The sequence below is a fragment of the Rattus norvegicus genome, chromosome 16 (assembly GCF_036323735.1).
Source record: "Rattus norvegicus strain BN/NHsdMcwi chromosome 16, GRCr8, whole genome shotgun sequence".
NCBI lineage: Eukaryota > Metazoa > Chordata > Mammalia > Rodentia > Muridae > Rattus > Rattus norvegicus.
The window spans coordinates 39,195,706-39,221,667 of record NC_086034.1 but is presented as its reverse complement, the minus strand read 5'-3'; the positions used below and the strand labels follow the sequence as shown (position 1 = coordinate 39,221,667).

Below are 25,962 nucleotides of genomic sequence, written 5' to 3'. Positions count from 1 at the left end.
CCTGTGGGACTGTGTCCACCAGGTAGGTCACTTGGAGCAGGAAGGTTGGTCTTACCTCCAGTCTCGGTCCTAAATCGCTCCTCGGGGGTGACTTTCAGCTCTCCTTCTGGGAAGCAACCAGAAGGGCCTGTCCTACTTTCTCTGAATCCCTGTGCACAGGGTCCCAGATTGTGCTAGGTGTGTTCCTCTAGATTCAGAAATGTGGGCAGAGAGTGGTTTCTGCCTTCCCGGGCCTGTCTGTCCCTCTGAAGGTCTTAGCTCTCCCTCCCACAGGATTTGGGTGCAGGGAGTTTTTTGACCGGGTCCCTTCAGATCCGGATGCAGTCTGGACCACCAAGTATCCCTTTTTTAATGATATTGTTTGATATTCATCTCAGATAAAGATTTAGATAATTACAATACATCCACTTAAAACTATACTAAGAACAAGCTTTTCACAGATTAGGCTCAGACCTGAAGTAGCAATGTGTCGTTCAATTGCACAGGGAGGCCAAAGTCCCCTCTATATTCTCTTTATTCCTACCTAGAATCTTCATGATCACTGATACCTACAGCCATACCCAGTCACTTTGCCACCCCTCTTCTGCCCCACCCACTTCTCTTTGTCTCTTCTTATTGTTTTCTTGGTTCTTTCCAGTATTTCAAAAGTGCTTTTGGTGCTCTTGAACACTCCATTTTAAATATTGTTTTTTAATCTTGGATTCCTTAATCTTGGATTTCCTTAATCTTGGATTTCCTTAATCTTTCATCATCTGAAATTTTATCATTAGTTCCTGTATCAGTTTACCTGATTCATGAAACCATGAATCACATAGAGGTCTGCTAAAGCTACAAAATGACAAAAATAATTACACTGTAACTATTTTGCCCTATTTGGTAACTCCTGGAAATATCTGGATACCAAGAACTAGAATTATAGTCTGAATTTATAGATGAAGTAAATACAAAGTACACACCTACCCCCAAAAATTAGCATTAAGAAGGTGAATGACTTCAATTTGCATGTTGCACAAATGTTGAAAGATCAGGTTGGACTACTAAAGTCAAATTGTTATATTAAAACTAACTCTGTCTATTTCATACTTATTAACATATAGCTCACATGTTTTTGTGGGGCAAAGTATACTGCAAATACTGGAGTGTCACCATTCAGTGTCATCAAAACTAAGAAAAATATTCTTGCAAGTTCTTACCTTGAACCATGTCAGAAAACCTCTTTCTTCCTTTGCTGTTTTTTTTAAACTGCCAATTGTCTCCAAATTCATGAAGACAGTTAATTAAGAAAGAAATTATTGGATCTTCAGAGAACTTTCTCTTTAATTTTCATCTCATTGTTCTTCCACATAATCCTTCACTAGGGGATAAATCTGTGCCATGTATATCCCCATAATGAGACTCAGGTCCAATAATTTGTCTAAAGTAACTTTATTTCCCCAGACATAACTGTTGTCTTGGAGGTTTCTGCTAAATAGGCTCACCATTTCTGGTTCCTTATGAACTCTGGCTGGCTATTTCAATTCTGCTGTTCTGGCTCAACCTCATCTCCAAGCTGACTGGTTCAATCTGACTTCTCCTAGATTCTCTCTAAATTATTCTGGGTGGCCTCCAACAAAGTCTGGCAATTTGTTCTAATCTGGCTCCTTTCTTTTTAAATTGGATATATTTTTTATTTACATTTCAAATGTTATTCCCTTTCCTAGTCTCCTGTCCATAAGCCCCCTATCCCCTCCACGCCCCCGATAAGGGTGCCCCCGTCTACTCCATCTTACCCCCCCATTCCCCTGCACTGGGGTTCCAACCTTGGCAGGACCCAGATCTTCCCCTTCCACTCGTGCCCCAACAAGGCTATTCTATGCTACATATGGAGTTGGAGCCCTGGGTCAGTCCATGTATAGCCTTTGGGTAGTGGTTTTCCATTTCTTCTTAAAAGGGAGAACAAAAATATCCATAGGAGGAGATATGGAAGCAAAGTTTAGAGCAGAGACTGTAGGAACAGCCATTCAGAGCCCGCCCCACATGTGGCATATATATATATATATATATATATATATATATATATATATATATATATATATATATAATCTCCACCAAAACTATATTAGATTAATGAAGCTAAAATGTATATGCTGAAAGGGACCAGATATTGATCTCTCCTAAGAGACACAACCAGAGCATGTCAAATACAGAAGTGAATGCTAGCAGCAAACCACTAAACTGAGAACAGGAACCCTTTTGGGGGAATTAGAGGAAGGATTAAAAGAGCTGAAGGGGATTGCAACCCCATAAGAACAACAATGCACACCAATCAGCTTCTTATTCTCCATTTTCAACTGCCTGTGCTGACCTACTCTGAACTGAATGGACTCAGGAACAAACTCAACTCCATTGCACTGCACTGCACTGTACTCACTGCACTGAATCCCACTGACTGATGAACTCGTCCTTCACTGCTCTTAAATAGTCTCCCTTTCTTTCTGTTCCTGTGAGAATTGGGTATATCCTATCTCCAACTCATTCTGTTAAGTCTTTCACTGATTCATCACTTTGTCTGCCCCTTAATTAGAAACCACTGTTAGGGATTAAAGATTTCCACTAAGAGTGTGTCTATATTGCAGCCAGAAAGATTAAAGGTGTGCAGCGTGTCTATATTCCAGCTGTATAAAGCAGAACTAGATGTCTTTAGATGTCGTCAGGGCAGCCATGTTGCTGGATAAAAATTCCTCTGCAAAAACTGTCAGTACATCTTTTGCTTTTTTAAACCCAGAGCAGATGAACACCAGATTCTTCTTAGAACACATCAGAACAAAACTTTCCAAGCTATTGAGTCAACACAGTTCTAAAGTGTCTCTTCTGTTTCCACTGCTGACATTTAGATTGAATGTTCACTCAGACTCCACATCATTCTTTTGACTCATTTTACCACCATCCTCACCTTACAGGAATCAGAGCTGTTTCTCAAGAACACATAGGTAATCCAAGCACAATAGTCAAGGTGTGTGCAATTGCCTTTACATACAGAAGTTTCATACTGTGTTTTATTCACTGGCTAAAGATCTATAGGTCTAAGTACAGCCTCTCATGGCTGTTCCATGCTTGTGAAGTCTATTTCTCATTTAGTTTAATTTTATGTTCTTAAGAAAATAATGACTTAGAGCCCAGGGGTCATTCTCAGAGTACAATAACAGCTCAGGACTGATGTTAACCCACTACATAAAGTAAGTTAGATATAACAGAAAGAGTTGTTTGTTCACTCATTATATTGCATTTCAAGTGAAAAACTTTTACTTGAGAAAAGCAGCAGTGGTCACAAAGATTTTAAAACAAATTGTCCAGAATAAAAAGAAAGATAGTCAGTGAATTCTGTTTTGCTAAGCATATATTGCAGAATCATGAAATCTTAGTACTTTGATAATGATCTTTCAAATTGCTTCCACTGCTGTGCCAATTTTGTCTAGTTTAAAGATGTATTTTAAACCTATGGTTTCATATAATTTAAGTAATACATTATATTTCAAAATTATGTGACCTACACATACAATATTAATTATTGAGACAACTCATATTTCTACTTGGGAATGCAAGCACCAGCATAATTTACTAAACCCTAAAGATGATAATATACCATATAAAGATGTAAATATACCATTTCCACAATAAAATTGAAATCATATATTCTTTACTAAAGACAGACAGTTTCACAGCATGCAACAAGTTTGCCATAAAATTGATTTTTTGGAAGTCAAAATATGGCTGCATAAACCAACACATTTATTAGGGTTCTGAAAAAAAAAGGTTTCCATTTTTTTCTTCAAACTTACAACAGCAGACAAAGATAATTTCAATGGAGGCTTTAAGATGCTTTGAATTATCATATTTTAATTGTTTCCATCAAAATCCAATGGCTTTATAGACCTTACAATTGAAATGTTTCCAGTAATGATATGATTTTTTTTTAATCTCAGGTTGAATCGACTCACTTTCATAATTTTAAAAATCTGTCTCACACTTTACCAAATCAATCTTGATCATTCTCTCACTTTTGCAATCCATAATTATGGTTATTTTCACTTTCACATTTTATAATATACTATAGAACTAATGCAGTTTTGAACCAAATGATTAATTTTTCTCTTAAACAAATATGAAAAGAACTATCCGAGCAGAGATATAACTATAAAATGTATTAATCTGTACCTTTAAACTAGCAGTTTGACTAGCAAAAGAAAGAACAAACCCTTGTTATCAGTAACCATTTATTCTTATCTTCTATTCATTGATTTTATTATAAATCAGCTTAATAAAATGTTCCTTTATCATACAGATGTTATATTTGTTAATTTTACATTGCATTGTGTAGAGTAGGAAAAAAGTACACTTTTTACATGTATTTTATGTGTTTGTCAAAGTCTATTTGTACTGTGTGCTTTCAGTGTCTATGGAATCCAGGAAAGAGCGCTGGATCCCCTGGGGTCACAGTTAAATGCAGTTGTGAGCCTCCATGTGGGTGTTGGGATCTTGACTCAGATCATCTGTAAGAGCAATAAGTGCTCTGACCCATCAAGCCATTGTCCAACCACAAATTTCAGGGTGTTTTTTAAATATGAATATATGAAAACCTCTCTTTAATTTGTTATATTTAAAAGTACCTGTATAATTTCAAACAAACATCATTGTGAATTTTAACTTTATAACAAGTTTATTACTTACAATTGATTTTCAGGAAAAGAGCAAGGAGTGAGTGATAGCAAATTCACTTTTCAAAACGAAGTAAACCTCTATCAATTTTCATTTATAATTCACCAAACCACGGGTATCTGTGAAGATATTATATACAAATTAGAGCATGATGTTATCTGGTAGCACTTCCAAACAGGATAGTGTAAAATAAGGAAGCACACATGAAAGGAAACTCAAAGCAAGCAGCTTTATCTGATAGATTGTATTTTCCAAGGAATTCACTAGAACCGTGAAAATTAAGTATCAAAAAGTTGTCTCTAGGAGAATGAAAAATTCAATCAATGCTTCTGGTATGTATTTTCACTTTGGTTATTTATACTAAATCTCTCAATAGTTTTTTCCCTACTCTTACTTAGATTTTTTGTAACATGTAAACACCACAGCATTTTTACCTCTCTATTAAAATTTCATATGGGAGTTTATAATGATGGGTGCATCTATATGATGTATCCAGATAAGGAAAACTTCAGATCGACTCATCTTCATGTGCTTCAGCTGTCTGTTCTTCATATTAAGGCAAACATGCATCATGGTAGAAGTGAAATCATGATTCTGAAATCCTGAATTGAATCGGGTGCCCGTTTCCTTACTAAAGCACCTCCTGCTATTTTTTTGTAAACAGGATGATGAGGTGAGGGAGAGTCGGTTCAGCTTCACTGCCTATGGAATGGGGCCCTGTCTTCAAGCAAAGGATGGTGTGGTTCCAAAAGGTCCCAACCATGCTGTCCAGGTCATGCCAAAGAGCGCCGATGAAATGAGGAAGGTCTTCATCGACAGGGCTAAGAAGATCGACACCATCTCCCGAGCCTGCTTTCCGCTAGCATTTCTGATTTTTAACATTTTCTACTGGGTTATCTATAAAATCCTTAGGCATGAAGACATTCATCATCAGCAAGATTAAGTCTATGAAGGCATACAAAAACAGAGCATTGAGAAGAAAGAGTCCCCGCTAAAGGAGCGGGGTGTGTGTGCATGTGGGGTGCAGGTGAGAGTCAGTGCATCAGAACAGCATATGGGGAAAGAATTTATTTTGATTTCCTATGTAAAATAGTGAGACAGTTTGGTTAAATGATACAAAATGTACATCGTGGGTGTCCTGCTTCATAATCCTGACAGGTGATCTGTTGTCTTCCTAGTGTGAATATGTGTTGCATATGCTTTACAAGCACATAGAGTAGACATGATAACTACATTGGGAGGTCTTGAGTTTTAATTCAATTATAGTAAACACTGCGGAAGCAAGATTTACACAATAAAATGTATAAAGCAAGTATAGCAAAATGATGAGTATAATAAAATGTCTTGAGATATACAGCATATCGATGAAGTAACAAGATCATTAAATGTCAAGGTCACTCATGTCAGAACACTGTCCATAGAAACAGTGTGGAACCAACAACCACAATAAAAACAAAATCGGATGGTCAAAATGAAAGCCATCATTTAGAACACTATGGCTTAAGCAATCATGTTTATAAAATTCTACTTATCTTTACATCTCTAGGAATGAGGAGGAAGATGTTGAAGACAGTTTTTTCTTGTAAATAAGTGTTGCCTTTATTTTAATTAGTGCTAAACACTAATGACTAAGCCAATACATTTGTTTTCCTTAAATTAAGTAGGGGCTTGTTTGTATGTATGGTGTTTTTAATGTAACTAAATAAGATCCAATAAGACTTTTCTATCTAGTGTAGAATGAGACTTTAAATATTAATTATACTAAAGCACTTACATTTTGATAAAAAACAAATACAAATAGATTCATAAAAGATTTTTAATAAGAATCATTTCTCTCACTGAAGTTTCATCTCATCAGTGTAATCTATCATCCCAAAATGCCTCCAAATAACAGGAGAATGGGTTTTAATTCTAAGTGATTTAAACATATTAGCTCCATCGAGTGAGATTATTTTAATCTTTATGAGCTAATGCATTCAGAGTAGTAGGGACTCGTGAGTTGTAAAGAATTTAAAAGCAACTCTGCTTGAAAGTTGTTCATGACCCATGCAACATTTCAGCTGTATTGAAGTTTTGTTAGCTCAGTCACACAGCAGCTACCAATCTCTGATTCTTTTACTGTTTTTCTTAATTATTGTTGTCATTAATATTATACTTTAAAACCTTTGGAGTGACTTTAAGATACTTTAATTATTGGCTAGTCTATAAAATTATATACAGTGAAAATATCAAGAATTTTAAAACAACTCAGATATGTTATAGAAAAATCAAGTTTTTGAACCCAATGGTACTATTTTTTTGACCTTCAACAACTCCGAAAACTCAAAGCAGAAACTGCCATTTAAAGCCAAAAAGAAGCTTTTCAATATCTCTGTAGTTTTATTAGCCAACCATAGATTTTAAAACTAACTTTTTAAAAAGTAATCCATGCTGATCAGTGTTTGCTAATAAAAAGTAAAAATATCACTTTTATAAGTAGTTTACACAAGATAAGAACATTGTGGTTGTGATTTTATGCAAAGTCTACAAGGAAAATAATTTGATACCAAGCGTTCCCTCTGCTTGAAAACTATCCACTTGAAAATCAGATATACATGTTATCCTTTCCTGTTTATGAGTGAAAACCATAGAAATATATTCATGTAATATATATCAGAGCAAGATATGTTACTTAGGCTGAGAGTTAGCCAGAGCGTTTGAAGTAATGATGAATTAACCCCTTCCATGTATGCTAGCACACATTTTTCTATTCTTAATGTATCTTACTTCATAAGTTTTCTAACATCACTTAAAATGAGTAAACCCTGCCAAAAGCAAAGAGAAATATAATAATCACAAACACATATATGCCCCAGAGGTGTGATCATCACTCCCCAAGTGTGATGAGCTTTCATATTTGAGGTTGCTAGATGTCATTTTTCTTTTTTTTTAAATCTCTGAAGTAGAAAAATAATGTATCAGTCATGAGAAAATTTGTCAAGAATGACATTCATTCTACAGAAATATTGCTATCTCAAAAGTATATTTCCTTATTTTTTCTTATGAATAATTCTGCTTTCTATTATGTTTATTCTGTATGCCAACACACACACACACACACACACACACACACACACACACAACCCACTAAAAACAACTTTCTCTTACAAGGCAGCCATTACAAAGCAAACAGGGATGAATTAAAGGAGCTTAAAAATTTGTCCCCTTTAATAAACTAATTAATGCAATATTACCGAACCTTTAAAATTATAGTAACAACAACATCCTGTGGTATTAGTATCAAAATCCTATATCAAATGAAGATTTTGATCCATAGTACTGAGAATTGGAACCAGAGTTTGTTACATGTGAGGGAAGAGATTATTGCTAAACCATAGCCCGAGTCCCAAACTAGAATTAAAACTAGAGCAATAGCAATGAGAAGAAATAATTCAAATATTTACCTAACCACAACTCATTTAAGCTGAGCTCCAGTGCAAACGTTCTGAGGTATTCTAAATTAGCCATACTGCAACTATGGGGAGTGGGGCGCAGGGTGTGGAGTGGAGCACATGCATGACATTTATTTCACTTAATTTTAAAATCTATTCATTTTAACATGAAATATTTGGTTCCCCAGGACACACATTTTTAGGTAATTCATTATCTTATTAGTATAGATGTGTATAATTTTCTTTTTCTTCCCTAATCACTACAAGACCTAGAACTTTCTTTATGACTTACAGGAGTTATCAGAACTACTTTAGACATGAAACAGAGTTTTAAGCCATCCTTTTTCTCTCCAGAATTTCTTCCATTACATTTATCCAAAGATCTAATCAGCTCTCAGCTCTGCTACACAGAGTATCATGGACAGTTACCATATTTCACAATACATTCTTCTATGCATAAATTCTAATAAATTTAATTTTTAACTTTGAACTATAAGCACATACCTATTATATAATTGCATGCATTGATTTTGTGAATGTCCTGTATCTATATAAGATACTGGAAGTTATCAAGAAAATTATGAAAAATAAATCATATATTTAAAAGAAGATAATGAGCTCTTAACTACACTAATATTTTTGTAAATGAACACACTATTTGAATATAGTCAGGTGAATCTTTCATATTGTTTCAAAAAATTACATTCATCTCATTTTGTGAAAATAGTTTTCTATTCTCAGCATGATATATTTTAATCTGCTAGTTACTTGGAAGAATGGTGTATCATATTGGCAAGTAAATTTCCTTTTATTATAATGTGTACCACATGAAGTTGACTTGTGAGAAGATGACAGGTAACAAGCTAAAATAGGAAATATATTTTAGTATTAAATATTGGAAAATGGAAGCAAAACGATCCAATCCCCTCTGAAATAGATTTTATATTATCATATACTGTTTAATATTAGCAGCATATATTCTTTTATTTTTCAGCCAAATTGGTCAGTATTCATTGAAACTGAACAGGTCAAAACTATGAGAGTAGACATTATCCTTGACATATTAGGAACACATTAGAATGGTTTCCAACCTTGAAGCAATTTAATTTGACAATCAGTCCAAGCCAATTATAATCAATGAAAACTGAAACCTATAAACATAGGAAGTGTCTTATCTCTGTGAGCAGATTATTATATTAGTGATTGAAATTGTAAGACTTTCTTAAATAATACCTACCAACCAAGCACAACTATAATACTTGCATTCCTGGCCTGCTAATTTGTATTCATTTTCAGCAAGATGAGCCGGATTGTGTTGCCTATGATTGACTTTAAGGACACTGTAAAGTCGAAATAAATGGCTGACTTTTGTGCCTTTTGGGAAAGAATTTAGTGATCAAACTGCACAATATTTTAAATATCAAATTTCAAGTCCTATAAAACTGGACCGAAGAATTGTCTAACCTGTGCCAATAGGTCTAAAGAACTTACCAGAGGCAATCTTTTTCAAATAATTTTAACAAGAATACCTTAGCTGAATTTATGTGAATAAATAGACAGTGGAAACAAAACATGAAACTTCTATTCAAGATTTACATGATCTCATAATGCCTCCAGAACTCATTACTGCATTTTCTTTGGGGGATTAGAGTCCTAGACATAATACTACATAGTAACCACAGGGAGGTGGTTTAATGGGGAGAGTGCTTTCTTGGTATTTGAAAGACCCTAGGTTCCATGCAAACAATACTAACAATAATAAGACTTAGACAGACTCCTAGCTCCCATCTAGAGACTGAAGTCAGCAGTCTCTTCCTTTGCAGCATAATTTGCATAAGAAAAGGTTAACTGTCATCCAAAACCATTTACTTCCTAAAAAGGAAACTCCACTCTGTCTTGACCAAAGCCCACTCTGCATTTCCTAATACCTGCTGCCATTGTTTTTGTCCGACTCAATATCCATATTATTCATTTTATTTATTTAAGAAATTCATTGCAGCACTTTGTCAAATCATAAGATATATTCAGGTTTGCAAAATAGTGAAATATAAAATTGTATATTTAGTAAAAGTTATTGGTTTTTATGAAGTTCTATGTCATTATTTTCAGTAACTTTAAATTCTGTCCTATAACTTAGTACTTATTTTAAATTAAATATTTAGTCAATGTATTTCAGATATAAATATATAGAAAGTCTTAGAATGATAGAAAATGTAAAACAAACTATGAAATAAACACCGATGCTTTTATTTAGATTAAAGGTATAATTCAAATATATTGACCTGATTAAGTTTATTTTAATACTTTATTTTTCTGTGAAGTGCATGAGCAAAAATTATCTTCATAGACAAAGCATTTTTACACAGTCTCTAGCCAAGCTTGTTAATGGTCTTGAGGAATAGGAACTCTGAATTAAATGCCAAAAAAGGATTATGATGTAAAACTGTACTTGACCTTGTTTGAATAATTTTGCATTTCTTTACTGTTTCATCTTTATGAATTATGCAGAAGCTGCTCTGTAAGTTCACGTTTTAGTGTATGATGAGTGATAAAACTTTGAAACCATGGAGTGAAGCATCTTGACATTTTATCAGCATTGTGGTACACAAAATCTAAAGAAACAATGTCATATACTCTTCCATGGATTCCTTTTACATGTTGTGTAATGACTTCATTTACTAATGAGAAAAGATGTTCTAAAAGGCTATTCCTCATTTTATGATACTAGTTATTTTCTGCACATTGAAAGTACATCTTCCTGAGGACGGTATTTGAGTCTCCCTTTCTGTCTAGATGGATGCCACAGTTTTTCACGACATTGTGATTTGGAGGTATGAAGATGTTTTGCATGGCTTTACCAACTTGTTTTTGTTATATGACCTATAGTATAATTTTGAAGCTAACAAAATCTCTAATGAATCATTAACCTGTGAACAGTATATTGTCTTCCTCGTGGAACTGCAGATAATTTGATCAGAAATATAATAAAAATTAATGTTTTTCAAGACCGCGATTCTTTTAGTCTAATTATCTATAGAGAAATTTTACTAAAGAATTACATCATTTTATGTCAGAAATCATACTACATTTCTCCTGCTACAAACAATCACATGTGGTATTTTAAATTTCAGATATATCATCTAAGGAAGATTGATACCTGTCAGGGTGCTTCCTTTTTGTCTAAGATAGAATAAAAGATAAAAAAAAAAAAAAAAAAAACAAAAAACTCCATCAATGCCTTTTGTTTTAGAGGCTTTGCCTTAAATTTTTTTATTCACTAAATCACTTGATTTATTTAAGGCAGCATTTCTAAATGGGGTGTTGGATAATCTTTTATTTTTAATCTTCCAACTTACGTTGCTATTGTTCATTACCCAGTGAGGTTTGAGTGTACTGATAGTGAAATAGTAAAAAAAAAAAAAAAAAAAAAAAAGATAGAAACTTTGACATCTAATACAACTTAAAACTATTATCCTATGGTATAAGATTATAACATGTCTCTCAAAGTTGCAGAATGTAACATTTATTTGTAGCAATATTTTCCATAACATTATAGATTTACTGCACAAGGTACAGTAAAATTTGTAGATTGGAGATTCTTTGCTAAATTGGCATGTATTTCCACAAGCTGGTCCTCATTAACTGTTATAATGGTTATTCTATAGTATTTCTAGAACATTACAGTTCTAGAAAATTATCACATTTTAATATTAGCAAAATTCCTTGACTGAAACACTGCGCAGGTATTGGGCAAACTAATCTCAGAGAATAAGAGCTAAAGGTATCTATTGAAAGAGCGTACCCCTAAACGGGGAGCTGCGTCTCTCGCTCCGATTGCGGGGTGAGGTGCCCCCAGGAATCACGAGTAGCCAGTCTTGATGTAACAGCAAGAGGTAGCTTTATTAACGAGATCCCTATTAGCGGTATCCAGGGTCGATATGTATCTCACACAGGAGACAGAGGAATCGACCCCGAGCTTCCAAACTCGGGGGTTTATATAGGGGAGGTTAGGGGCATTCTCAGGTTACACATGATTGGTCAATTCAAATGGTGCACAGTTACTTTCGGCTCGAAATGACATTAGTAAGGAGTATGTGCTATCTAGCAGCTCAGCAGCGTGGGTAGGGTGGCTCATCTCACTCAGGGGGATGACTCACTTCTGGGGAGTGAAGGAAGGGGAGGGGGTGGCTACGGATGGTCAGTGTCCTTGGGGCTGGTAGCTGGTCCGGCAAGTCCTATCTCTGGCTCTCCCTCAGGCACGTCCGGCCCTGCACATCTGGGCTCTGACAATGAGTATCATTTTTGAAACTCTAGTTCTGCACATCCAGGCTCTGACAATGAGTAACCTTTATGAAACTCTAGTTCTACACAATCAATGCAATGTAAACAAAAAATAAAAAGGATTTGTGACTACAAAAAAAGTAGAGAGAAAATTATTAGTAAATACTTTTCAAAAAATTCTATTACTATAATTTCACATTATTATAATACATATAATAAATATAATAATGTTTATAATTTAATATTATTTAAATTGCAGTAATTTAAAACAACTACTATTAGACTGACTATACTTATTAATTTCAATACCACCAAATGCTTAGTTTGTATTCCATATCTTTTTTTTATCTTTATTAACTTGTGTACTTCTTTACATTTCGATTGTTATTCCCCTTCCCGGTTTCCAGGCCAATATTCCCCTAAGCCTTCCCCCTCCCCTTCTATATGGGTGTTATCCTCCCCCCATTACCACACTCCCCCTAACAATCACGTTCATTAAGTGTTCAGTATTGGCAGACCAAGGGCTTCCCCTTCCACTGGTGCTCTTACTAGGCTATTCATTGCTACCTATGAGGTTGGAGCCCAGAGTCAGTCCATGTATAGTCTTTGGGTAGTGGCTTAGTCCCTAGAAGCTTGGCATTGTCGTTCTTATGGGGTCTCGAGCCCCTTCAAACTCTTCGAGTCCTTTATCTGATTCCTTCAACTCGGGTCCCGTTCTCAGTTCAGTGGTTTGCTGCTGGCATTCGCCTATGTATTTGCTGTATTCTGGCTGTGTCTCTCAGGAGAGATCTACATCTGGTCCCTGTCAGCCTGCACTTCTTTGCTTAATCCATCTTATCTAATTGGGTGGCTGAATATGTATGGGCCACATGTGGGGCAGGCTCTGAATGGACTTTCCTTCTGCCTCTGTTCTAAACTTTCCCTCCCTATTCCCTCCCAAGGGTATTCTTGTTCACCTTTTAAAGAAGGAGTGAAACAGTCGCATTTTGGTCATCCTTCTTTAGTTTCATGTGTTCTGTGCATCTAGGGTAATTCAAGCATTTGGGCTAATATCCACTTATCAGTGAGTCCATACCATGTGTGTTTTTTTGTGGTTGGGTTACCTCACTCAGGATGATATTCTCCAGTTCCATCCATTGGCCTGTGAATTTCATAAAGTCATTGTTTTTGATAGCTGAGTAATATTCCATTGTGTAGATGTACCACATTTTCTGTATCCATTCCTCTGTTGAAGGGCATCTGGGTTCTTTCCAGCTTCTGGCTATTATAAATAAGGATGCTGAGAACATAGTGGAGCATGTGTCTTTGTTATATGTTGGGGCTTCTTTTGGGTATATGCGCGAGAGAGGTATAGCTGGGTCCTCAGGTAGTTAAATGTCCAATTTTCTGAGGAACCTCCAGACTGATTTCCAGAATGGTTGTACCAGTCTGCAATCCTACCAACAATGGAGGAGTGTTCCTCTTGCTTCACATTATCAACAGCATTTGCTGTCACCTGAGCTTTTGATCTTAGTCATTCTGACTGGTGTGAGGTGAAATCTCAGGGATGTTTTGATTTGCATTTCCTTTTTGACTAAAGATGTTGAACATTTCTTTAGGTGTTTCTCAGGCATTCGGCATTCCTCAGCTGTGAATTCTTTGTTTAGATCTGAACCCCATTTTTAATAGGGTTATTTGTCTCTCTGAGGTCTAACTTCTTGAGTACTTCTTATAATTTGGATATAAGCTCTTTATCTGTTGTAGAATTGGTAAAGATCTTTTCCCATTCTGTTGGATGCTGTTTTGTCCGTCACTTTGCTGAAGTTGTTTATCAGCTTTAGTAGTTCTCTGGTGGAACTTTTGGGATCACTTAAATATACTATCATGTCATCTGCAAATACTGATATTTTGACTTCTTCTTTTCCAATCTGAATCCCTTTGATCTCCTTTTGTTGTCTGATTGTTCTGGCTAGAATTTCAAGAAATATATTGAATAAGTAGGGAGAGAGTGGGCAACCTTATCTATCTAGTCCCTGATTTTAGTGGGATTGCTTCAAGTTTCTCTCCATTTAGTTTAATGTTAGTGACTGGTTTACTGTATATGGCTTTTACTATGTTTAGGTATGGGCCTTGAATTCCTATGCTTTCCGGGGCTTTTATAAAGAAGGGGTGTTGAATTTTGTCAAATGCTTTCTCAGCATCTAATGAAATGATCATGTGGTTTTGTTCTTTCAGTTTGTTTATACAGTGGATTGTGTTGATGTTTTTCCATATATTGAACCATCCCTCTTCCCTGGGATGAAGCCTATTTGATCAGGATGGATGATTGTTTTGATGTGCTCTTGGATTCGGTTTGTAAGAATATTATCGAGTATTTTTGTGTTGATACTCAAAAGGGAAATTGGTCTGAAGTTCTCTTTCTTTGTTGGGTCTTTGTGTGGTTTAGGTATAAGAGTAATTGTGGCTTCATAGAAGGAATTCGGTAGTGCTCCATCTTTTTCAATTTTGTGGAACAGTTTGGATAGTATTGGTATGAGGTCTTCTATGAAGGTCTGATAGAATTCTGCACTAAACCTGTCTGGACCTGGGCTCTTTTTGGTTGGGAAACCTTTAATGACTGCTTCTATTTTGTTAGGAGGTATGGGGTTGTTTAAATCTGTTCCTGATTTAACTTCGGTACCTCGTATCTGTCTAGGAAATTTTCCATTTCCTGCAGATTTTCAAGTTTTCTTGAATATAGGCTTTTGTAGTAGGATCTGATGATTTTTTTAATTTCCTCTGATTCTGTAGTTATGCCTCCCTTTTCATTTCTATTTCTGTTAATTTGGATACACTCTCTGTGTCCTCTCAGTAGTCTGGCTAAGGATTTATCTATCTTGTTGATTTTCTCAAAGAACCAACTTTTGGTTCTGTTGATTTTTTTCTATGGTCCTTTTTGTTTCTACTTTGATTATTTCCTGCCTTCTCCTCCTCCTGGGTGTATTTGCTTCTTTTTGTTTTAGAGCTTTTAGGTGTGCTGTCAAGATGCTGACATACGCTCTCTCCTGTTTTTTTTCTGCAGGCACTCAGAGCTATGAGTTTTCCTCTTAGCACAGCTTTCATTGTGTCCCATAAGTTTGGTTATGTTTTACCTTCATTTTCATTAAATTCTAAGAAGTCTTTAATTTCTTTCTTCATTTCTTCCTTAACCAGGTTATCATTGAGTAGAGCATTGTTCAACTTCCATGTACATGTGGGCATTCTTTCCTTATTGTTATTGAAGACCAGCTTTAGCCCGTGGTGGTGTGATAGGACGCATGGGATTATTTCTATCTTTCTGTATCTGTTGAGGCTTGTTTTATGACCAATTATATGGTCAATTTTGGAGAAAGTACCATGAGGAGCTGAGAAGAAGGTATATCCTTTTGCTTTAGGGTAGAATGTTCTATAAATATCTGTTAAGTCCATTTGGTTCATGACTTCTCTTAGTCTGTCTATATCTCTGTTTAATTTCTGTTTCCATGATCTGTGCATTGATGAGAGTGTGGTATTGAAATCTCCTACTATTATTGTGTGAGGTGCAATGTGTGTTTTGAGGTTTAGTAAGGTTTCTTTTATGCATGTATTTTGGGCATAGATATTTAGGATTGAGAGTTCATCTTGGTGGATTTTTCCTTTGATGAATATGAGGTGTCCTTCTTTATCTTTTTTGATGACTTTTAGTTGGAAATCGATTTTATTCAATATTAGAATGGCTATTCCAGCTTGCTTCTTCAGACCATTTGCTTGGAAAGTTGTTTTCCAGCCTTTCACTCTGAGGTAGTGTCTGTCTTTTTCTCTGAGGTATGTTTCCTGTGGGCAGCAGAGTACAGGGTCCTCATTGCATATCCAGTTTGTTAATCTATGTCTTTTTATTGGAGAGTTGATACCATTGATGTTGAGACATATTAAGGAATGGTGATTATTGCTTCCTCTTTTATTTATATTTGGATGTGAGATTATGTTTGTGTGCTTTACTTCTCTTTGTTTTGTTGCCAAGACGATTAGTTTCTTGCTTTTTCTAGGGTGTAGCTTGCCTCCTTATGTTGGACTTTACCATTTATTATCCTTTGTAGTGCTGGATTTGTAAAAAGATATTGTGTTAATTTGGTTTTGTCATGGAATATCTTGGTTTCTCCATCTATGTTAATTGAGAGTTTTGCAGGATACAGTAACCTGGGATGGCATTTGTGTTCTCATAGGGTCTGTATGACATCTGTCCAGGATCTTCTCGCTTTCATAGGCTCTGGTAAGAATTCTGGTGTGATTCTGATAGGCCTGCCTTTATATATTACTTGACTTTTTTCCCTTACTGCTTTTAATATTCTTTCTTTATTTTGTACATTTGGTGTTTTGACTATTATGTGACTGGAGGAGTTTCTTCTCTGGTCCAATCTATTTGGAGTTCTGTAGGCTTCTTGTATGTTTATGGGCATCACTTTATTTAGGTTAGGGAAGTTTTCTTCTATGATTTTGTTGAAGATATTTACTAGTCCTTTGAGCTGTGAGTCTTCACTCTCTTCTATACCTATTATCCTTAGGCTTGATCTTTTCATTGAGTCCTGGATTTCCTGTATGTTTTGGATCAATAGCTTTTTCTGTTTTCATTATCTTTTACAGTTGAGTCAATGATTTCTATGGAATCTTCTGCTCCTGAGATTCTCTCTTCTATCTCTTGTATTCTGTTGGTGATGCTTGTATCTACGGCTTCTGGTCTCTTCCTTTGGTTTTGTATATCCATGGTTGTTTCCCTGTGTCCTTTCTTAATTGCTTCTATTTCCTTTTTTAATTCCTTCAACTGTTTGATTGTGTTTTCCTTGAATTCTTTCAGGGATTTTAGTGATTCCTCTTTATACACTTCTACTTGTTTATTTGTGTTTTCCTGAGTTTCTCTAAGGGAGTTCTTCACGTCTTTCTTGAAGTCCTCCAACATCATGATCAAATGTGATTTTAAATACAGATCTTGCTTTTCTGGTGTGTTTGGATATTCAGTGTTTTCTTTGGTGGGAGAATTGGGCTCCGATGATGCCATGTAGTCTTGGTTTCTGTTGCTTGGGTTCCTGCTCTTGCCTCTTGCCATCAGATTGTCTCTGGTGTTACCTTGTTCTGCTATTTCTGACAGTGGCTAGACTGTCCTATAGGCCTGTGTGTCAGGAGGGCTGCAGACCTGTTTTCCTGTTTTCTTTCAGCCAATTATGGGGAGAGAGTGTTCTGCTTTCGGGCGTGTAGTTTTTCCTATCTACTGGTCTTCAGCTGTTCCTGTGGGCCTGTGTCCTGAGTCCACCAGGCAAGTTGCTTGGAGCAGAAAAGTTGGTCTTACCTGTGGTCCCATGGCTCAAGTTGCTTGTGGGGGCTCCTTTTGAGCTCTTGGAGAGGGCAGCAAGCAGGAGGACCTGTGCTGCCTTTTCTGGGAGCCCCCGTGCACCGAGGTCCCAGATGGCCTTAGGTTTTTTCCTCTGGAGTCAGAAATGTGAGCAGAGTGTAGTCTCTTCTGACTTTCCGGGCGTGTCTGCCCCTCTGAAAGTTTAAAGTTTAGCTCTCCTTCCCACAGGATTTTGGTGGAGAGAACTGTTTATCCAGTCCCTTTAGGTCCTGGTGGTGTCTAGAGCACAGGGGACCTGCGGCTTAAGTGCCCCTATCTTCTGGTTCCCAGAGGCTGTATACAGTTTCCTCTTGGGCCAGGGATGTGTGCAGGGGTAGGCAGTATTGGTGGTCTCTTCTGCTCTGCAGTCTCAGGAGTGCCCACCTCTCTGGGCAGTGAGCTCTGTCTCCCAAGTTATTTGGGAGCAGTGATCTGCGGGCTGGGGTCAGGGAGGTTGAGCTCGTTTTCCATATCTTATCTCAACTTGTTTTCCCAACAATTGCTTCTTTCCTTAATCAAATGACTTTTGAAATTTGTGTCTTATTTGCTTTGATGTATAAGTCACTCTCTCATGGGCATTAAATCTGAGTGAAAGTATAGTAGTAGAACTATGATGTACTCAAAGTACTTATGTCTCTAGTTTATAATATCCTTTTATGTTTGAAACCATATGTGGGTTATCCAGATTCTTCTTGCCCAGTATTCTACTAGTGTCTGAAAATTCACTCAAGTAAATGAGACTTGGATGCTGTTAGAGACACGGTGCTACATGAAAATTAAAGCAATGAAGGCAAAAGTTATCCAAAAAGATTTACAATTGGATTAAATACTCCTCAGCATAGAACAGAGTTACATTCTGAATGTAACCAGGACAGTTAGGGATTTAAGGACAGGCAGAGGTCAGTGGGTAGAAAATTACTAAGAGGAAACATCAGTGTCAGAGGGTTTTTAGCTACATTGACTGAACAATATTCTTGATAAAATGAGGTTGAAAGACACAGTGAGTGAGGAAAAGATATTTGATCAGGTATCAAGAGTCGTTTCTATTAAACAAACAAACACCAAAATAATAACAAAAACAAAAAGTAAACTAACCTGGAAGAATTCTTCCTAAAATTGAATTAAGTACTCCAAGGGCAGATACCAAATTAGGAAGAATTTAATAAGGGCTCAGAAATGAAAGGGACCAAACTTTGGTCAAGGAAAGAGTTTTGTATCCATCAATGATCTGCTATATGGTATGAGAAGGGATTTGTCTGAAAATATGTTATCCACACAATGAACAGGTAAACCACTTTAAACTTGCCACTGACCAGTTTTCTATGTCTTGCTGTTATAAACGGAGTCTGTTTTCAAACCACCCATTATAAGTATGTTGATGAGCTTGTGGTTTTCTTTTTTTTATAAAAATTGCCTTGAGTTTAATTCTCTTAGACTTTACAGCATCATGGGAAACAAAGTCACAAACTAGTAGAGACAATGGCTGACATACATTCCATATCTATATTCATCCAGGAATCTCCTTATTCTCCCTGTTCCTTTCTCCAAGATTAAGAGGACATTCAGCCCCTTGCCTTGAACTTCAACTGTATCTCCACTTATCATTTCATGCATCAGCAGCCAAGGAAATCTGCCAGTAGATACTGATATACTTTCAAATTGCCTGACAGGTACGCTTTCATGGAAACAGGCATAAGTTTGGGAATGTTGCATCTTCATTTTCACTAAATTCTAAGAGGTGTTTAATTTCTTTCTTTATTTCTTCCTTGACCTAGTTGTCATTGAGTAAAGCATTGTTCAACTTCCATGTATATGTGGGCTTTCTGTCATTATTGTTGTTATTGAAGACCAGTCTTGGTGCATGGGATAAGTTGCATGGGATTTCTTCTATCTACCTGTATATGTTGAGGCCTGTTTTATGAATAATTACATGGTCAATTTTGGAAAAGGTTCCATGAGGTGCTGAGAAGAAGTTATATCCTTTTGTTTTAGGATGAAATGTTGTATAAATATCTGTTAAATCCATTTGGTTCATAACTTGTTAGTTTCTGTACATCAGTGTTTAATTTCTGTTTTCATGATCTGTCCGTTGATGAGAGAGGGGTGTTGAAATCTCCTACCATTATCGTGCAAGGTGCAATGTGTGATTTGAGCTTTAGTAAGGTTTCTTTTATGAATGTAGGTGCTCTTGCATTTGGAGCATAGATATTTAAGATTGAGAGTTCATCTTGGTGGATTTTTCCTTTGATGCACATGAAGTGTCCTTCCTTATCTTTTTTAATGACTTTCAGTTGAAAGTCATTTTTTTTTTATATTAGAATGGAAACTCCAGCTGTTTCTTTGGACCATTTGCTTGGAAAATTATTTTCCAGCCATTTACTCTGAGGTAGTAGCTGTCTTTGTCTGTGAGGTGTATTTCCTGCATGCAGCAAAATTCTGGGTCCTCTTTACATATTCATTCTGTTACTCTATGTCTTTTTTATTGGGGAATTGAGTCCGTTGATGTTGAAAGATATTAAGGAATAGTGATTTTGCTTCCTGTTATTTTCGTTGTTAGAGGTAGAATTATGTCTGTTTATCTCTCTTTTGGTTTCATTACAAGGAAATTATATTCTTGCTTTCTGTATCGTGTAGTTTCTCTCCTTGTGTTGGAGTTTTCCATCTATTATCTTTTGTAGGGCTGGATTTGAAGAAAGATATTATGTAAATTTGGTTTTGTCATGGAATATCTTGGTTTCTCCATCTATGTTAATTGAGAGTTTTGCTGGATATAGTAACCTGGGCTGCCATTTGTGTTCTATTAGGGTCTGACATCTGTCCAGAATCTTCTGGCTTTCAGTCTCTGGTGAGAAGTCTGGTATAATTCTTATAGGTCTGCCTTTATATGTCACTTGACCTTTTTCCCTTACTGCTTTTAACATTCTTTCTTTGTTTTGTGAATTTGGTGTTTTATCTATCATGTGACCAGAGGAATTTCTCTTCTGGTCCAATCTATTTGAAGTTCTATAGCCTTCTTGTATGTTTATGGGCATCTCTTCCTTTAGTGTAGGGAAGTTTTCTTCTATAATTTTGTTGAATATATTTATTGGCCCTTTAAGTTGGGAGTCTTCACTTTCTTCTATACCTATTATCCCGAGGTTTGATCTTCTCATTGTGTCATGGATTTCCTGGATGTTTTGGGCTAGGAGATTTTTACGTTTTACATTATCTTTGACAGTTGTGTTGATGTTTTCTTTTTTATCTTCTGCCCCTCAATTCTCTCTTCTATCTCTTGTATTCTGTTAGTGATGCTTGTATCTACAGCTCCTTGTCTCTTCCTTTGAATTTCTATATTCAGGGTTGTCCTTTTGTGCTTTCTTTATTGTTTCTATTTCCATTTTCAATTCATTCACCTATTTGGTTGTGTTTTCCTGTAATTCTTTTAGGGATTTTTGTGTTTCATCTCTAAGGGCTTCTCCTTGCTTACTTGTGTTTTCCTCTATTTCTCAAAGAGTGTTCTTTATGTCTTTCTTAAAGTCCTCCACTATTATCAAAAAATGTGATTTTAAATCTAAATCTTGCTTTTCTGGTGCATTTGGATATCCGGTATTTTCTTCTGTAAGAGTACTGGGCTCTGATCATGCCAAGTAGTCTTGGTTTCTCTTACTTAGGTTCCTGTGCTTGCCTCTAGCCATTGGGTTGTCTCTGGTGTTTGCTTGTCTTGCTGTTTCTGAGAATGACTTGACCCTGCTATAGTCCTCTCTGTCAAATCTGTAGAACTGTTTTCCTGTTTTCTTTCAGCCTTTCCTGAGAACAGATTCTCTGATTTCAGGTGTTTTGGAGCTCCTGGAGACTGTCTTCCAGCTCCAGGTGGGGGCAGGAATGAAAGGGTCCTGCCCCTGTTGCTCATGTAGGTCCTTGCACCCCATGGGCACAGTTGGCACTATGCAATTCCTTCTTGGGTCTGGACTGTGGGAAGAGGGTATTCTCCTCCGACTTCTCAGGAGTATCCACACTTCTGAGGGTACAGCTCTCTCCACTTTGGGATTTGGTTGCAGGGAGCTGTTTGATCAGTTTAGTTCAGTCCTGGACACAGACCAGAACCACAGAGACTTGCAGCTGTCTATACCTAGATCCCTGTGTCCAGAGGCACTGTGCAGTTTCCCGTTCGACCAGGAATGTGGGCCAAGGTTTGCAGAGATGGCAGTCTGTCCTGAGGCCTCAGGATTTCTGCACTCCCGGGTGGTCCGCTCTTTTCCCCATGGGATTTGGGTGCAGAGAACTATGGGATAGTATCAGTCACTTCCAGATAGAGCCAGAAACAGGAAGTGCCCTGACCCAGAGGACTTCTGCCTGGGTGTATCCTGAATACACCAAGCAGGCCACTTGGTAGCAGAAAAGTGGGTGTTACCTCTGCTCTCAGCTGGGGCGGTGCTCCTAGAGACTATCTTCCAGCTCTAGGCAGGAGCGGGAATCAAAGGCTCCTGCCCCTGATTGCTTGTGTAGATCCTTGCACCCCATGGGCACAGTTGGCACTATGTGATTCCCTCTTGGGTCTGGACTGTGGGCAGAGGGTATTCTCCTCTGACTTCTCAGGAGTATCCACATTTCTGAGGGTCCAGCTCTCCCCCACGGTATTAGGGTTCAGGAGCTTTTTGGCAGGTGCAGTTGGGTCCTGGGAGCAGACCAGAACCGAGGGTACCTGTGGCTGTCTGTTCCTATATCCCTGTATCCAGAGGCACTCTGCAGTTTCCCCCTGGACCAGGGATGTGGGCTTAGGTGTGCAGAGATGGCAGTCTGCCCTGCAGCCTCAGGATGTCTGCATGATTTTCTTTTGAAACAGAAAGAACTGTAAAATTCTTCAAAATAAAATGCTATAGAAGTTGTATGGTAAGATAACATGACACAAATATACTCATTGACCCCAAATAATAAACTACCATTGTAGCTTCATCTCATTCTTATTTCAGTGAATCAAATGCACATTACAAACACATGTATATATGTGTAGACACTTAGATAACATAGAGCCTGAAAGAGAGACACACTGGCAAACCAAAGGAGAACAAGAGAAGCAAAAAGAGATCTTTTCTTCAGTTACAAATTGACTTCATTTGAAACATATTTTCTGTGAGAGTTATTGGTTATCATGTTACATTGCAACGTATCACCTTCCAGGTTAAGGATCAAGGAAAATGAGATTAATTATTAATGGCAAATTAACTGAGAGTTTACACATTGTTATACTTTCTGACACAGTTAAAAAAAAGAGCTCAATGCATAAGTTTATATATTTAAAAGCTCCTTAAAATAGATGATATCCTTTGAAAGTAATAACGGTTTTTCTTAGTCAGGGTTTCTATTCCTGCACAAACATCATGATCAAGGAGCAAGTTGCAGAGAAAAGGATTTATTCAGTTTTTACTTCTCCTTTGCTGTTTGTCACCAAAGGAAGTCAGCACTGGAATTCACACAGAGCAGGAACTTGGAAACAAGAGCTGATGCAGAGGCCATGAAGGGAGGCTTGTTACTCTCTTGCTTCCCCTGCCTTGCTTCTCCTGGATTGTTCAGTTTGCTCTCTTATAGAACCCAGGGATGGCACCACCCACAATGGGCTGGGTCCTCCCCCCTAGATCACTAGTTGAGAAAATGCCTTACAGCTGGATCTCATGGGGGCATTTGCTCAACAGAGGTTCCTTTCTCTGTGATAACTCCAGCTTGTGTCAAGTTGACACACAAAACCAGCCAGTACACTGCTATTCCATTATATTGTATTATATTATATAAAGAACAGAATCAATGATAGAAGCATAACTAATAAGACTGTTCTCATTTCTTGCTAACTCTTCTGTACTCTTCATCAGAAATATTTAAAATATTTATCTACTGTGTTAATTCATGCAAATCTCAGTGAAACAGAAAAGCTTCTTCTACATTCAAAGCACGGCAGGAAATTGCATCTGCAGGAGCTGCAGGACACAGAAACAAAAACAATTATTTTATTTGCTTTCTCTGTTAGTGCTGTATATAAGTAATCAATAATCTCCAATCAAGATAAAATTATTTTCTAAAATGATAGGAATTAAACTGATGCTTTGCCTAAAGCCACTGCAGTATTGAATTTGTGTTTCTTTTTTCAAGGATAGAAAAAAATTGCACAAAAAGGAGGTAGAAGAGTCTCTGAAATTTACTTTAAAGCAAATCTTTCTTCATGACTGTTGCTGAATGAGTTTCAATAGCTGATTTACACTGAAAAATTAAGAAGTAAAAGATTGAAACAATTCATGAAGACACCGTCATTTTAAATAATAAAGAAACATGAATAAGAATATCACATTCAAATAACTAACCTAAAAGACATTGTAATGAATTCTAAAATCAAATATAAAGATGAAGCACGGAGATGAAAATGGAATGCATATATGCTAGTATTTATTGTTGTTGATATAGTTTTGCTAATTGCTCTGTTATTACTAACTGCCTTGCTTTTCAATGCACTACATATTTTGCTCTTTTTAAACTTACATTAAATTTATTATTAGTGTTTTATGTGTAGATGTATGCATGTATGTGCACGCACAACTAAGAGAATGGGGAACTATGAGAGTGCTCGTGTGGTCAAAGGATGACTTTTGAGATCAGATATCTCTCTCCATCATAGTTTTCAGGTTTTAAAACAATGATCTCAAACTTGTGGAGAAAATATCTTCACTGAGCCCTTCCACCAGTACAACATTGTGTTCTTACAAAGAAAAAATATTATGATCTTAAATACTATCACTTCATGTTTAAGTACTATGTTATCAAAATATTTGATTTTCATGATTCAAAACTCCAAGGAAAGTAAAATCTGATTTTGTTGTCCATTTTCCTGTCATTATCTGCTCCCTATGCTACTTCCTAAGCTAAGTGGGTGAAACCTCTGTAACATTGTAGCTAAGCATTACAACCACCAACTGACTTCCCTTGAAAGGTTTTCACTACATCAGCAAATAAACTATAGGTAATAATAATTTTGTGCTACACCTACATACCTTTAGCTTCAATCAAACCATTTGAAGTCTATGTAGAGCCATTATGTAAGTCTGAGATAGGAAATTTGTGCATCTGTAATAAAAAATTTAGTTCACATTTACAATATGCCTCAAGTCACTATGTTTGTAAATACGAATCACTGTTGCATCTTGCAAGTGTACAAAGAAGGTAAATGACAAGAAGGCTCCTTCCCATTAGTATAGGAACTATAAATGTCATTCAAAAAAACAAATGAGTCTAATTTCATTGATGACTGAGGGCAGTGGTTTGGCATATAGAATATATTACAGTGAAAAAATAATTTGCAGGGAGTCAGACAATTCTGCCACTTCACTGAGTAAAGTTTTAGAAAGTAACTGACTTACAGGTCTTATTGTACAACTAATGAAGGAGAGTCTACAGAAGTGAAAGAATTTTGATATTAGTAATCTCCTATCAATGACAATATCCATTCTTGATCTTCATATTACAGCAAGAGGGATTAAAGACTAGAAAATAAGTAAAACCATTTATGTTTTCTTGTAGTAAGAGATTAACTAGGAAGCCTAGGAAAAAATCTACAGTGAAAGATTTAAAGTTCAGAGAATGATAAACTAGAGAACAGAAATGGAATGTCCAAGAGATTAGTAGAAAATCTACCAAATCTCAGTTAATCATTTTCCAATTCACTTAATTTTTCTTGGTGAGAATGCTTAATCATCACTATGAACCACAGTGTTTGCTACATAAACAGTGTGTGTGTATGTATGTGTGTCTGTGTGTGTGTCTGTGTGTGCATGCAAATGCATAATGTGTGCACACATGTGTATGTGTGTATGTCCTATGCCTCTGTACCTGTGTGCCTAGATGTATATGGTAAATTATGGTCAATAAAATGTACAATGTCTCATCACCTCATATATTTTAATGTCAAACGATGTTTAATATTAAACTTCTCCATGCTTCATATTTTTGGGGTATTTGGTTTTTGTAAGTCGGCTATTGCCAAAAGGTTGGAATTGCTACGCAGACAAGGCCAGCCAGGTTTGTTCAGATCTTCTCTTCAAACAAAGTCAGACAAGTCAAGGAAGTACATTGAGAAAAGGATTTCTGCATTTTGCACCAAGCTCAGAAAGCCATCAGTTCATGGTGGACTTGATAACAGGATTCTCCAAAATTCCACCAGAGGTTGGAGAGATTGCT

The 25,962-nt window shown here is 36.5% G+C and overlaps 1 protein-coding gene across 2 annotated transcripts in view; it reads left to right on the top strand.

Annotated features, from left to right (window-relative positions):
- The window catches only part of Glra3 (glycine receptor, alpha 3), a 646,799-nt gene extending 635,665 nt beyond the window's left edge, over positions 1-11,134 (top strand). Inside the window, exon 9 of one of the 2 annotated variants that reach the window (XM_063274983.1) lies at positions 5,360-11,134. In XM_063274983.1, the coding sequence (XP_063131053.1) occupies positions 5,360-5,638 (279 nt within the window). In that variant the 3' untranslated portion in view covers positions 5,639-11,134. The remainder of the gene's footprint in view (positions 1-5,359) is intronic. The other variant, NM_053724.5, reaches the window with a different exon arrangement.
- The last annotated feature ends 14,828 nt before the right edge of the window (positions 11,135-25,962 follow it).